Source organism: Botrytis sinoallii (assembly GCF_014898435.1).
Source record: "Botrytis sinoallii strain Bc 23 chromosome Unknown BSIN_006, whole genome shotgun sequence".
Lineage (NCBI taxonomy): Eukaryota > Fungi > Ascomycota > Leotiomycetes > Helotiales > Sclerotiniaceae > Botrytis > Botrytis sinoallii.
In genome coordinates, this window is record NW_024066033.1 from 233,567 (window position 1) to 247,341 (window position 13,775).

The following is a 13,775-nucleotide window of genomic DNA, read 5'->3' on the forward strand; positions in this document are numbered from 1 at the left end:
GCAAGATGCCATACAAGCTTGATTTGCAAGTAAAATGATTTGCATGTGCTTCTCATGGGACCTTGGGAAGAAGAAACAGTGAATGGGTATATGGAGATGAGCCTCTGAAGTCAAAGAGTTTGATATTTTCATCTTCTCATTCACTTCACGAGAATTCTTAGGAGAGCAGGAACTTGGAATTTATATCATACAGATATTATTTCTCTGCTTTGCTACTGTGGAATATGATGTAATAAGCTTTGGAAAGACGTGGCTAACTTCCGAATTCTGTGCAAATCCAATAACCAAACTAACCTGTAATTTGAGGCTTTTGATAACACGACGGTGAACCAGATTGGCAATATTCTACCATAATTTCCCATTCACCTTCTTGATACGCCAATCAATATATGAGCCATAATCTCAATATCATTCACCTTTCGCCTAGCGCCAAACTGTACCGCACCATCACAAACTTCTTGTTTATAAGCTTCCAAGAGTTCCCCATCTGTCTTCCTTCTTTCTTCCAAAAACAACTTCAGAACTGCAAACGAAAAATCAAATTAACAACAACATCACTTTCGTTTATCAACCACTACAAATAAACAACCTTCTTACTTAACACATCTCTCAAAAGTAATCATTATGTCTATCATCCAGAAAGTCACCATGTTCGCGCTTTTCTTTGTCGCACTTGTTCTCCCTGTCAGCGGCGCTGGTCAAGTTGTTCGTGGTGTTGCATGGGCTACTGAGTCAACCACTTGTAGTATGGCCTTTTAATATACATGTTATAATCTTAAAGATCGAAATACTGACAGCATATCTTTTATAGCCACTGGATCTGTCGAGACACTCGTCCCCATCGTCCTCCCATCCTCTGCTCCGGCTTCCGAGACGACTGCTTACACTTCCTCTGCTCCCGTCGAGACTCTCGTTCCAACCGTCATTAAATCCTCTCCATACGCTCCTTCTATCTACGACACCACTGCTTACTCCTCATCTGCTCCTACCGACACCCTCGTTCCAGTCGTCATCACCTCGGTTCCAGTCACCAACACTCTTACCAGCACTCAAACAACCAGCTCTTTGGAAATCCTCTCTCCAATTTCCAGCACTTCTGCTTCCGGTTACCCTTCCGTTTCCCCTAGCGTCGTGACTGGCACATACGCCAACTCCACCTCCGTTGTTCCATCCACAACTCTCACCAGCACCGCTGCTTCCACCACCATCAAGACTTCGGCTACGAGCTCTGGACCAGCTAGCAGCACCAGCAGCACTGTTGTTCACACCGGTGGAGCCATGGAGGCCAACACCATTTCAGGTGGCTTGCTCGTCGCTGCCTTTGCAGCTGCTTATTTCATCTAAAGCCACAATGCTATGCCATAAGTTGCGATTGGGGAGGATATTTCATTTGCCTATTTGGTGGAGGAATGAATATCATTCGGAACATTGGGAAGCAAGTTTCTTTTGTATTGCGTTGAGGGATGGCGTGCATTGTGCGTCAATCAGGAAGGGATGTTCTTATGAGAACAATGTGTATAATAAATAGAGTAGATACAGATGGTATCCTTATGATACATATTTGTTTCTAGATCTATCTCACACATTAGTTCTCCAAAAATAAGTAACCTTGTTTACTTAACATGATCACTATAAATTGCATATGTGAAGTGAAGTTCAAATGTGAAATCTGTCTTACACTACCGCCTAAAACCTACCACATACAGAATCTCGAGTGCTTTACTACAGAACTTGATTGCTTTGAAGTTCTCTTACGTTCGCCTACGGCCATTCCCGCAACTACAACCATGTCAATCACACTCCAACTAATTTAGTACCTGCATATTCGCAGCAACGCCCTAAAATGCAGGTGTTAAGTAACCACATCTTCAACCGCTGTCTACCCCACGTTAAACCTGCACACCAATAACAATTTCCCATCCCATCTCATCTCATCCCTCTCACCCACAAACAACCATCACTACCAAACCCATCGACTTCACATTCCCCGGTTCTCCACACCTCCACATTCTTCCCGTCACCCTCACAGGATCTTTGAACTCAGCGTAGAACGCAGACTCACTCTCGGTCCGTTGGTTCTCGCAAAACTTAAACGCAATCCGGAGATAGAGCTCTATTTGTGATCTTCTCCGACGCGGCAATTCTCTCCCTGGAAGTGCGGGGTGCGAGGGCTGAGAAGGACCGAATGTTAGTCTGTTTGCGGGGTGGGGGATATCATGTGTAGGTGTACTGGGGTGTTTTTTCTTCGATGTGTGTTCTTGGATGGAGAGACGGGATGGGCGAAGGACCGATTAGCTGCTTGCGCGACTGGGTGAAGATGAGTGGTGGAGGATGGTGGAATGTTGATGGTGATTGAGGAGCGAGATGGATAGGAGAGTGTGACTCGGGCTCTGTTGAGGACTAGTAGGTGTAGGTTCTGCCGTCTTGGCGGTTGGGCCTGTTGTCTGTCTGGGAGGAAGATATTGGGAATGGATAGATGAGGGTTGGTGGAATGGTTGGGAGTTTCTTGAGAGTTTTTCTCTGATTCTGTCCTGTGTTTGATACTTGGGAATATAGGGTTTGTTGTCTTCATTCCTGTCTGGTAGCTTCATGTCGTTCTCATGGCAATGGAGAGACTTTAATGTTTTTCATCCTGCTAATCGTGGGAGCTAAACTCATAGCTCTAGAGTTTTACTTGGAATTTCCTAGTGGCGTGTAAACCACTTACATATGATTAATCTTCAATAATGCTTTTCACATACTGCAAAGTTCAGATATTACCGGCTTGGCGTAATATAATTCTCAAGATTTTTCATCATCAACAGTTTATCCTAGGTTCCGGATCTTACAATACCTATTATCTAAGCATGAATTGGAAAGTCTTGCATGTGTGTAGATTCGTAGCTTGTATTGAGCCTTTGCTAAGGTCTCACTAGGAACTATAAAGAAGAGTCAAAACCCCTATGGCCTTTGAAAGAACAAGTTTATCTTCTTTCTTCCCTTCCAAGTGTCCTGTATAGAAAAGACATTGAAGGATATACTATATGACCTATATGACAATGTCAAGATCTATTAGCATTCTATATGTGCTGGCAGCAGCCAACTTGGCTTCTTTAGTAGATGGACATGGATATATGAACATCCCCTCTAGTCGAACCAGCATCGGCCATTCAGTAAGCTTCCATCACCCTATCTCCATTCCCACATTAACAATCGAAGGTTGGCATCGACACATGTCCCGAATGCACAATTCTCGAGCCCGTCACCTCGTGGCCCGATCTCAACACCGCACCAGTTGGACGCAGCGGTCCCTGCGGCTACAACGCTCGGGTCAGCGTTGACTACAATTACCCCTCCACAAACTGGGGTAACACACCCGTCACCACCTACACAGCCGGCCAAACCGTCGATGTACAATGGTGCGTGGACCACAACGGCGACCACGGCGGCATGTTCAGCTGGCGCATCTGTCAAGACCAATCCCTCGTGAACAAACTCATCACTGCAGGCTACATGCCCACGGCCGCCGAAAAACAAGCCGCGGAAGGTTGTTTCGACGCGGGCCTTCTCCCCTGTACCGATGTGACCGGCGCCACCTGCGACTACAACGCCGATTGCACGCCCGGACAAGCATGTTATCGCAACGACTGGTTCACCTGCAAGGGATTCAACAGCGGCACGTGATGTCAAGGTGTGGATAGCTCTGCGCTCGGCTCCTGCTATACTTCCATCGCGGGCGGATATACCGTGACCAAGAAAGTCAAGATCCCAAACTACGCGTCGAATCACACGCTCATTTCTCTGAAGTGGAATTCCTTCCAGACGGGCCAGATCTATCTGACCTGTGCCGATATCGCCATTGTTGGTTCTGGCAGCGGTGGAGGTAGCGGCAGCTCCCGAACTACCACGAGCAAAACATCTTCCACCTCTACATCCACCACCCTCAGCACATCCACCAAACCTACCACCAGCGCCACCGCAAGCACAAGCACAAGCACAAGCCCAAGCAAAAGCACAACCTGCCCCTCCACCCCCACACTAATCCCCATAACCTTCACCACCCTCCGCACGACCACCTACGGGCAAACCATTAAGATCGCCGGCTCGGTCGACGCCCTCGGAAACTGGGATGTTTCCGCCGCCGTCGCCCTCTCCGCCGCCAACTACACAGGTGCGCATCCCGTGTGGACGGGAACCGTCTTGTTGCCGCCGGGTCAGGTGGTGCAGTACAAGTATGTGAATGTGGGGAGTGGGGGGACGCCGACGTGGGAAAGTGATCCGAATCGCGTGTTTGCGGTGCCGGCGGGTTGCGCGACGAAGGGGTCGGTGGGGGATACTTGGAGATAGAGTGGAGGGGGAGAGGGAATGCTGTGTTGAGTTGGGGGGTGGATCTCGTTGTTAGTGAGCACGCAATGCGGATGTTGAGATATTGCATATTGTTATCTCATTTGATTGTAAAATTCCCGGACTTTTCTTGTTCTAGTGTTGAGAATAAAACTCTGAATTCCCATCAAAAAATCAAGAACCAAAGCTTCTTAACAGAAAGCAAACACGTGCAGATATTCATCTTTCCATGACATTAGCTAGGTACATAGGATCTTAAACTCTGCAAATCTACCACCGCTCTTATACAAACAATCAAACAGCACATCCTAAGTTCTAGGGCTTCTCAAGAATCCCACCACACCTCCACACCAACCTACCAAGTCTCCCAATCTCGCACCTTCGTTCTCCTGTTGCGTTTTCCATTCCATGACTGCATTTCTCAGCTCCTCGCTACTAGCTACTTCCTCGTTGTGTAATTTTAAGAATACAGCCATCCATGCTTGTACTAATTCGTAATCTCTCTTTTGTGAAAGACGTGAAGTAAGTGCGTGGATGAAGTGGATCAATTCGTTGGAGGTAGGTGAGAGGGAGCGGATTTCAAGATCAGCAGCGGATGGAGAGAGAGTTTTGAGATGATCGATGAATGGTGTATCTGTGACATGTTAGCATAATGATAGGTACATGAGGGAGGGAAAGGGGGATTTTGAAGCTTACAATCACCTGACTCGCCGCCAGATCGGAGAGTCACTGTAAAGGAGCGTTCGGCAGCAACGCGGTCGAGTTTCATGATGCGTGATCTTTCGGCGGCGCTATCTGTCGATTTTTGTTCTTGAGTTGATGGACCTGCCGCGGAGTCGATTGATGGAAGAAAGAAAGGTGCCTTTTCTGGTAATTTTGGTGCTTCTGTGGGCTTGTTACGAGCTTTGATAAGATCTAGATGAATCAGAGTCTGCCATCTACTCTTTGGAACCACACTGAGAGTCATCATGTCTTTGCTTAGTTGATCCAGCGACAAAGCAGGTGCGGAATCCTCAGCACTCTCATCCTCATCTTGGAATGCGCCATCAATGACGTTATGGCCGCCTTCACCGGAAACAGTTGGTGCTGTGATAGAAGCAATTTCTTTCTCGGAAATATGTCGAGTAGGAACATGTGTGAAAAGAGTTTTGTTGTTCCAGAGATTGACTCCAACTTGTCCTGCGCATGTCGTGGCTAGGAATTCTCCTGTTCCAGAAAAGGCGAGCGCAGTGCATTGAGTTTCCATTCGCATTGCATCAATTAGATGGCCAGTCGGAAGATCCCAAACTCGAACCACGCAGTCTTTCGAGGCTGCAATGACCCATCGTCCATCATTAGAAAAGCACATATCATTGATACCCCCTTGGCACCCCCATAATTCTCTGATGGTCTTTTTGGTCTCGATGTCAACAATTCGAATAGACAAATCATCACACGAGACAGCAATGAGATCGTTCGGCGCATGGTATCTCATTCCTGTGATAGATACCATTGGGAACCAATCAATTTCATCGACAAGGTTACCAGTTCCAAATTCCCAGAATTTAATCTTGCCATCGAGAGAGCAACTGATGATATTGCGGTTCAGTGAATCAACAACCACGCCCGTTACCGCTTTTCTGTGTTTACCAAGTCCAGGTTGAAAGTTCTTTACCGTCTCGGAAAATATCTCCTTGCCAGTCTCGGCAGCCTGTAATTGCTGAATTTTTAACTTTCTTGCTTGTGCGGGTGTAAGTTTTGAGGGGTATCGTTGTCGGTGGAGACCAGACTGAAGGTTAAACATATCAAGTCCACCAGTTTCTGATCCAACAACTGCAAAGGTGCCACATGGACTGATAGCAACGCTTCGGACATTTCCACCATCACCAGTCTCAAATACCCATCGTCCCGCCTTCTTCCTTCCCCAAAACCATGTTCGGGCGAATTTGTCATCTTTGTGACCAGTGACCACGCTTTCCCATCCCGTGACCCCACTTGCTGTCGCATCTGTACCCTTCTTTTGCAGATGGCCCTTTTGCCAAATCGCCCCAGTTCCAGGATGTGCGCCCATTCCACCGTCTCGATTTAATGACGATGCCAGACATACAATCTCCGGTGCTTTAAGATCCTCAAGGGTCGTGCTAGGCTCATTTGCCAATGTAGATTGGGCTAGTATACCCATTTTCTTCGCCTTCTTTCGTATATTTCCTTGGCTCAATTCTGTACTTTGTCCATCCTTTCGAAGACTCCATCCCCACAAGCTTCGATCTTTACCAGCACTTAGCAGCCATTTTCCACCTGCATCCGCACCATCCGCATCAGTAGGTAAAAATTGAAGGTGCGTGACTGGCGCAGCGTGCCCACTGCGCGAGTGCAAAATTCGTGGTATTGGCGAGTAGGGCGATTCATCGAAGATCCAAGATTTCAAAGAGTTATCCAAGCCGCTGGTGACTAGGACAGGCTGCCCAGAGAGGAATTCGGCCTTGCTCAATCCTCCACTAACTGTCGCGCCAGAGTCGGAAGGTGGATTATGGGCACCTCGAAGAACACCCATAACTTTACCACCCCCATTAAGATCCCAGAATGTCACATCGCCATTGTCGGGTCCTGCAGTAGCCATTACACCGGGCTTTTTGCCATCCTCCCCAGCTCCAAGATCATCTGTCCGGAAAGATATTGAAGTGATAGTGGACTCAGATCCGCCATTGAGATGGATGACTGTCTTATCTGTTCGCACGTTGTGAATTATGAGAGGACCTTCGGAGTATGCGATCGCTAGAAGAGATAATGCTGGTGTGGGTTGTAGAGCGGTTACAGCTCCACAGTTTGGACCTGGTGGTAACAGGGTGTAGATCAGTTTCCCGGAGCTGACATTCCATATCTCAACTCCACCATCTTTCCTTCCAGCGAATATTTTATTTAAATATGTTGGCATATTACAGATTCCTCCAGTAATCTCGTTTCCACCTTTCTGCGCCGCGGTAGTGTGCAAAGTCGTATAATGTTCGTATGTCGAGGTTTTCCAGACTTCTATCCTGGTTGAACAGCATCCTACTATCCAGGTGCCAAAGACCAAAATCTGCTTGATTGGCTCCTTTAGATCTGCTGGGAGTGGTATTTCCTCAATCCTCTTTCCTCTCTTGAATACGCAGAGACCCTGGTTACCATCTTCGTCCTGACCTCCCCATGCGGCGAAGACTTTATCTTTCCATGCTATTGTAGCGGTTATATCTGCTGGTGTCTGTGGTCTGGTGAGGAAGACTAGGTTGAGCCCTCTCTTGAGGTCGTACGTCTGTAAACATCTTCCTACGGAGGTTGTGATTTGAAATGTGGTTTTGCCGAGTGGAATCGAAGTGAAGGGAACGGCAGTTGAAGACACTAGACCAATTGTCTTGTTATGGAAGTCAGCAATATGGTCAATTGGGAGAAAGGGGAGGACCAACACGAAATGGAGTAAAGATTCTCGATTCTCTCAAAGTTTTCTTGGGCGCATCGGCAACGTCCAATTTTTGTCTTTTTACAATTGGACCATCTTGAACATTGGTAGCAAGCGATGAAGGCATCCTAACAAGTTAAAACACTATTTTCTATATCAAATGCGCTTGCTTGTTGTTTGCGCCGGTGTTCTTGACGGGAACCAATATGATGCAAAAAAATCAATATTTCTGTAGTATGGATGGTGAACTTTTTTTTTCTTCTACCATGTAATCAATTAATCCCTGTACCTATCTGTACTAGCTGGAGGCTCACAGACATGAGTGAGGCGTGGGGAAGAGCCGGGCCCCAGCTATCACTGGAAACAGCCTTATCGTAGAAGTGAGACAGCGATAATTATTGTTACTGTCAGCCACTGGCTTACTACTCCATAGGTCCACGGTAGGTAGGTGCCTACTAGGTACCTACCTTTCTATATCTGTATTCACTCCCTCCTTCACTCACAACACAACATAACATATCATATCATCCATACATCAGTTCCCCAATACATGAGTGAATGTTATCCTCTCCTGACACCTAGAGATCTAACTCCCGTCTCACACATCTTTGTCAATGCTACCTCTCACACATACATCTTCGTCAATGCTGTCTAATCGATACCATCTCATTCGTCGTCTTATCCTTTGAATTTCCTTTTTCCTCTTGCTTGCCGCATTAATCGTCATCTGCCACGATAAGATTGTGTAACCTGGAAAAATGAAAATATATCCTTCTCTCCCTCCCATTCACTTAAACTGCCAGCATTCAATATTGGTAGATCCACAGTAGTATAGCCCATGATTTGTTTGCTTTCTCATGTCCAAGTCCTGGTTTCAATTTCCAGTTCCCGTCCTTCAAGAGTTTGACAGTAGTTTCCAAACTACACATCTAACCCAATATATGCACTCCTCAGATACCCGTGGACCTGCTGATAACAATTTCCCGCAATCATGGCACGAAAAGGTGAGAGCGCAGTGATGGAAACTAATGATCCTAGTACCGATAAACAGGCGGTCGGATTTTCAACATTCAACAAATCCAATTCTTCAAGCCAAGAAGTACAATCAACAAAGGACTTGAGCCCCAAATCTAAAGTGAGAAGGGCCTCTCTCAGCTTATCGTCCGGCAGTGGCATTCTTGCGTCATTGAGCAGGAAAGGGAGGCACGCAGAACCATTGATACACGCAGAACTCAATTCCGAACGAGCAAGTATTTCTATGCCACCACCTCCTACAAGAACATTATCAAAGTCTAGAACATCGTCTACATACAGCCAAAGATCGCCGGCTGCATTGGCAGTTTTGGAAGAAAGCTTAAACTTAGAAGGGACAGGAACTAGTCATCAAGATTTTGCTGTTGAGGAGTCTGGGCCCCTAAAGACGAATTTACCAATGGCGGAAGAACAAACCCCCAAAACAAATTTAACAATGGCAGACGATAGCAAGAGTGTGCCGGTACCACTTCCTGAGCCTACTCTTCGACCCCGAGCATCAGTTGCGGAGATGGATGGAAAACGAATGTCAGTATCCTCAATGTACTCTTTAGCATCAGCCAGAGCAGGTGGTGTAATAAGTTCTGCAGCATCTGCAACTGGTTCTGAGAACGGAGGAAGTACAAGAACAACTACGGCATCAGTCTCAGTATCAGTCTCGTCAGTGAAAGGACTGGGAGTATCTCCACCAGAAACTTCGAACATATCTGTTACCACTACTTCTGGTGGACCAAACGCACCAAATGGGCATCAGCTTACAGCGAGAGAACCACCAGCTCAAGCTGCAGAGCTAGCAAAACGAAATTCTGTTGCCAGAGGCGAGGCTCAACCACGACCTCAACCCCCACAAAGATCCAGGAGTCGAGCAAAGAGACGTTTCAGTGGTAGCACCGGTGCCAGCAGCCACAGCCCTAGCAGTGAGAGAGGCCTACATCTGAAAAAAGAAGATGAGAATAGGCCAGCACCTTGGGGCGTTATAGGAGTATGTGCCCTTGACATTAAAGCACGAAGCAAACCAAGTCGAAATATCCTCAATCGCTTGATTTCAAAGGGCGAATTTGAGGTTGTCATCTTTGGGGACAAAGTTATTTTGGATGAGGAAGTTGAGAATTGGCCAATCTGTGATTTCTTGATTTCCTTTTACTCAGACGGATTTCCACTCGACAAAGCCATTGCGTATGTGCACGCACGAAAACCATTCTGTGTCAATGATGTTCCTATGCAGAAAATATTGTGGGATCGCAGGATCTGTCTACGAATCCTCGACAAAATAAATGTGCCCACACCCAAGCGTATAGAAGTGAATCGGGATGGAGGTCCAGCTGTCTTCACACCGGAGATGGCAAAGCATCTGAAGGACACCACTGGTCTTGTCCTAGAAGGACCCGAAGATGGAACTGGTGGTCAGATGGTGGCTCCCAAGACGGTTGAACTTATTGACAACGGAGACACTTTGAGTGTTGATGGTGTACTATTGTGTAAGCCATTTGTGGAGAAACCAGTCAGTGGTGAAGATCACAATGTCTGCATATACTATCCCCAAAGTCAAGGCGGAGGAGGTCGAAAGCTCTTCCGGAAGATTGGCAACAAGAGTTCTGAACATGTAGAAGATCTCACAATTCCTCGAGCCATTTCCGAACCAGGAAGCAGTTATCTATATGAGAAGTTCATGCGTGTCGATAATGCCGAAGATGTGAAAGCATATACTGTTGGGCCAACCTTTTGCCACGCCGAAACTCGCAAATCCCCCGTTGTTGATGGCTTGGTCAGACGTAATACTCATGGCAAGGAAATCCGTTACATCACAGCTCTGACAAAAGAAGAATCCGCTATGGCCACTCGAATCGCTAACAGTTTCGGTCAGAGAGTATGCGGGTTCGACCTTTTACGTGCGCAAGGGAAAAGCTACGTCATTGATGTTAATGGATGGAGTTTTGTAAAAGACAACGAGGAGTATTATGAGCAATGTGCACGTATATTGAAAGATATGTTCGTTCGCGAAAAGCAAAAGTATATTGGGCAATCACAACCCGTTAGTGGTGTGACCTCCCCTACCGACGGAACAATGAGCCCCACCGCTATAAGAAAAGAGCCGTTGCTCAAAGATAATCATCGGTCAGCCTTGCAAAACATCCTTTCCAAATCACCTAGCATGTCAAACATGCTTCACGGACATCTTCCTAATCATGGATCACATAGACTTTCCACTTCAGGTTCTCCTCAGCCTGGTAGCTCAGCTGCCCCAACTCCGAAGACCTCACCTCCACTAGCTGCGGAACAGGACACCTCTGTCATACCTTCAGCAGAATTGTTGCCACCACCTGCAGTGTCTGGTCCCAGCGAAGTGCCATCTGCTACGTCTACAATCCCGCCTACACCCACGCCTACTCCTGGACAAGATCAACAGACACTACCACCACCGGCACCCAAACATACGTGGAAGCTCAAAGGTATGGTATCTGTAATTCGACATGCTGATCGCACACCCAAGCAGAAATACAAATATACGTTCCACACCAAACCTTTTATCGATCTTCTCAAAGGTCATCAAGAAGAAGTCCTACTGATAGGCGAAGCTGCGTTGGATAGCGTTATGCTTGCGGTTGATGCTGCAGCGTATGAGGGTATCGAGGATAAAGAAAAGCTGAAATCATTAAGGAATGTTCTAGCGAAGAAAGGTGGATGGACAGGCACAAAAGTACAAATTAAGCCCATGTTTCGAAAAAGAAAGCCTGAGGAATCCCCAAATTCTGAGATACCTCCTCCTGCACCAGAAGACCTTGCTGCAATTGATCCAAGTCTTGAACACTCTGATAAAGCAAAGACTGCTGCGAATCTTGAAAGAAGATCGCCCACTCGAAATGACTCGTTATCTGGCGTTACTTTATCTCGTATAACCGCAGCGGAGGAGAGCCTTGTATTGGACAAACTCCAGCTCATTGTCAAATGGGGTGGTGAGCCCACTCACTCGGCTAGATATCAAGCACAAGAGCTTGGTGAAACAATGCGAAACGACCTTCAATTGATGAACAAGGACATTCTCGATGAAGTTCATGTATTCAGTAGCTCCGAGAGACGTGTCACGGCCAGTGCTCAAATATGGGCATCTGCTTTCACAAATCAAAAGGATTTGGCATCTGATTTCATTACCGTTCGCAAAGATTTACTCGATGACTCCAACGCAGCTAAAGACGAGATGGACAAAGTCAAGAAGAAGCTCAAGACTCTGTTGAGACAAGGAATGGAAGCACCCCCCGAGTTTGCCTGGCCGGCGGATATGCCAGAACCATCGATCGTGCAGAAATACGTTGTTCACTTGATGAAATTCCACAGGAGAGTTATGCGTAACAATTTCAGCAAACTTTATGGAGGCGCCACTACATCACTCAACGCAATTGTAAATCCTGGAGATAAGGATAGCAAAGGAGCAGGTTCGGCTTTGTCACAAGCAAACGCTACGAGCAGTATTCAAGCTCGTTGGTGCTGTGGTGAAGATGCCGAGCTATTCAAGGAACGATGGGAGAAGCTTTTCAATGAATTTTCCGATCCCGAGAAAGTAGATCCAAGCAAAATCTCTGAGCTATACGATACCATGAAGTTTGACGCCCTTCACAATCGGCAATTTCTCGAATGGGTCTTCACTCCGAGCAAGAGCATTCTCGAGGAAGAAGAAATAGAGCTTGCTTGGGAAAAAGATCGATCCAAAAACTCAGAAAATGCTAAGGATGAGACTGTACCAGCGGAGAAGGCTGAAAGCAGCAGAACACTGCACCGACGCATGTTTAGAAGAAAGTCGGTATTGAACGGAAAGAATAGTGAAGAAGAATCAGTAAGTGGTTGCGTGAAGAGAACTTTAACTTGGCTAATATCCCCAGTATTTCCGACTTTTCACTGGCAGTAGCCAAACGAAAGCTAAAACCGACGTTCGCTTGGAGAAATTGCGAGAATTGTATAAACTATCTAAAGTCTTGTTCGATTTCATCTGTCCACAAGAATATGGTATCGCGGATAGCGAGAAACTTGAGATTGGCCTTTTGACATCGCTTCCCTTGCTAAAGGTAAGAGTATATAAAATCTTCAAAGATCATTGGTCTAACAAGAATATAGGAAGTTGTCCAGGATCTCGAAGAAATGCAAGCCTCGGATGACGCCAAAGCATTCGTATATTTTACTAAAGAGTCTCATATTTATACGCTTCTTAACTGTATTCTTGAAGGAGGTATTGAAACGAAGATTAAACGAAGTGCCATTCCCGAGCTTGACTATCTCTCACAAATATGCTTTGAGCTTTACGAATCTGAGAACAAGACTCCCGTCGATGCACAAGATGTTGCTAAATATGCGTATAGCATACGTATCACAATCAGTCCAGGTGCTCACACGTTTGATCCATTGGATGTGCAGCTGGACAGCAAGCATAGTATTAGTTGTGCTCCGAGAAGAAGTTTGACAGCTCATGCCGATTGGAAATATGTTATTGACACATTGAGGGCGAAGTTTCATCAGTACGTTCTGACCTATTTCAATCCATCTTATCTGTAGTGGGATTTTTCAAAAGAACAAATACTAATCAGAACAAACAGAGTCAAACTTCCCAAGAGTTTCCTCGCGGTCAATCTGGCGGAATCACATACTTTCCACAAGAAAGAAGTAGAGAACGCGGAGGGCGATACTACTATTGCAGAGGCGTTAAGTAGTGAAAATCAAGCCGATGATGTGAATAGAGATGAGCATGGAGAGAAAAATTATTTGAAAGAAGAAGTCGCAGAAGCAACCAATGAAGCAACTGCCGGTTCGGCTTTAGTTGCAGCACCATCTGGAGATGATTCAGATGCGAAAAGCCACAGCGAACCCGTCTGATCGGTTGGTGGAAGATGGTAACGAATAGAATAGAATGTGGAAAGACATGGCGTATGTTAGTGTATTATGACAGCGTAGAACAGCGAGTAGAAATCAAATACTAGAATTGTATCTGTCCGTGACATTACTTGACAAAAGTTCGCAA

At 46.2% G+C, this 13,775-nt stretch overlaps 4 protein-coding genes across 4 annotated transcripts; 3 read left to right on the top strand and 1 right to left on the bottom strand.

Annotated features, from left to right (window-relative positions):
• Nucleotides 1–624: 624 nt before the first annotated feature.
• Nucleotides 625–1,344, top strand: EAF02_003965 (uncharacterized protein; the record flags this gene model as incomplete). Its single annotated transcript, XM_038900013.1, has 2 exons — nucleotides 625–745; nucleotides 812–1,344. The coding sequence occupies 2 exons, from the start codon at nucleotides 625–627 to the stop codon at nucleotides 1,342–1,344; spliced, it is 654 nt and encodes a 217-aa protein (XP_038759720.1).
• A 1,694-nt stretch (nucleotides 1,345–3,038) lies between these two features.
• Nucleotides 3,039–4,326, top strand: EAF02_003966 (uncharacterized protein; the record flags this gene model as incomplete). The annotated part of the gene is made up of 3 exons (XM_038900014.1): nucleotides 3,039–3,152; nucleotides 3,199–3,629; nucleotides 3,681–4,326. The coding sequence occupies 3 exons, from the start codon at nucleotides 3,039–3,041 to the stop codon at nucleotides 4,324–4,326; spliced, it is 1,191 nt and encodes a 396-aa protein (XP_038759721.1).
• Nucleotides 4,327–4,631: 305 nt separating this feature from the next.
• Nucleotides 4,632–7,865, bottom strand: EAF02_003967 (uncharacterized protein; the record flags this gene model as incomplete). The annotated part of the gene is made up of 3 exons (XM_038900015.1): nucleotides 4,632–4,957; nucleotides 5,020–7,693; nucleotides 7,746–7,865. 3 exons carry the CDS (start codon nucleotides 7,863–7,865, stop codon nucleotides 4,632–4,634), a joined length of 3,120 nt encoding a protein of 1,039 aa, XP_038759722.1.
• Nucleotides 7,866–8,277: 412 nt separating this feature from the next.
• Nucleotides 8,278–13,768, top strand: EAF02_003968 (uncharacterized protein). Its single transcript, XM_038900016.1, has 4 exons — nucleotides 8,278–12,599; nucleotides 12,646–12,828; nucleotides 12,878–13,275; nucleotides 13,354–13,768. The coding sequence occupies exons 1-4, from the start codon at nucleotides 8,730–8,732 to the stop codon at nucleotides 13,628–13,630; spliced, it is 4,728 nt and encodes a 1,575-aa protein (XP_038759723.1). The 5' UTR covers nucleotides 8,278–8,729; the 3' UTR covers nucleotides 13,631–13,768.
• The last annotated feature ends 7 nt before the right edge of the window (nucleotides 13,769–13,775 follow it).

Bases quoted from the DNA above. Each gene is read 5' to 3' on its own strand.
- EAF02_003968 (XM_038900016.1), top strand. From the start codon at position 8,730: ATGGCACGAAAAGGTGAGAGCGCAGTGATGGAAACTAATGATCCTAGT. The intron at 12,829-12,877 runs GTAAGAGTATAT...ACAAGAATATAG, and splicing joins CATCGCTTCCCTTGCTAAAG to GAAGTTGTCCAGGATCTCGA. The intron at 13,276-13,353 runs GTACGTTCTGAC...CAGAACAAACAG, and splicing joins TTGAGGGCGAAGTTTCATCA to AGTCAAACTTCCCAAGAGTT.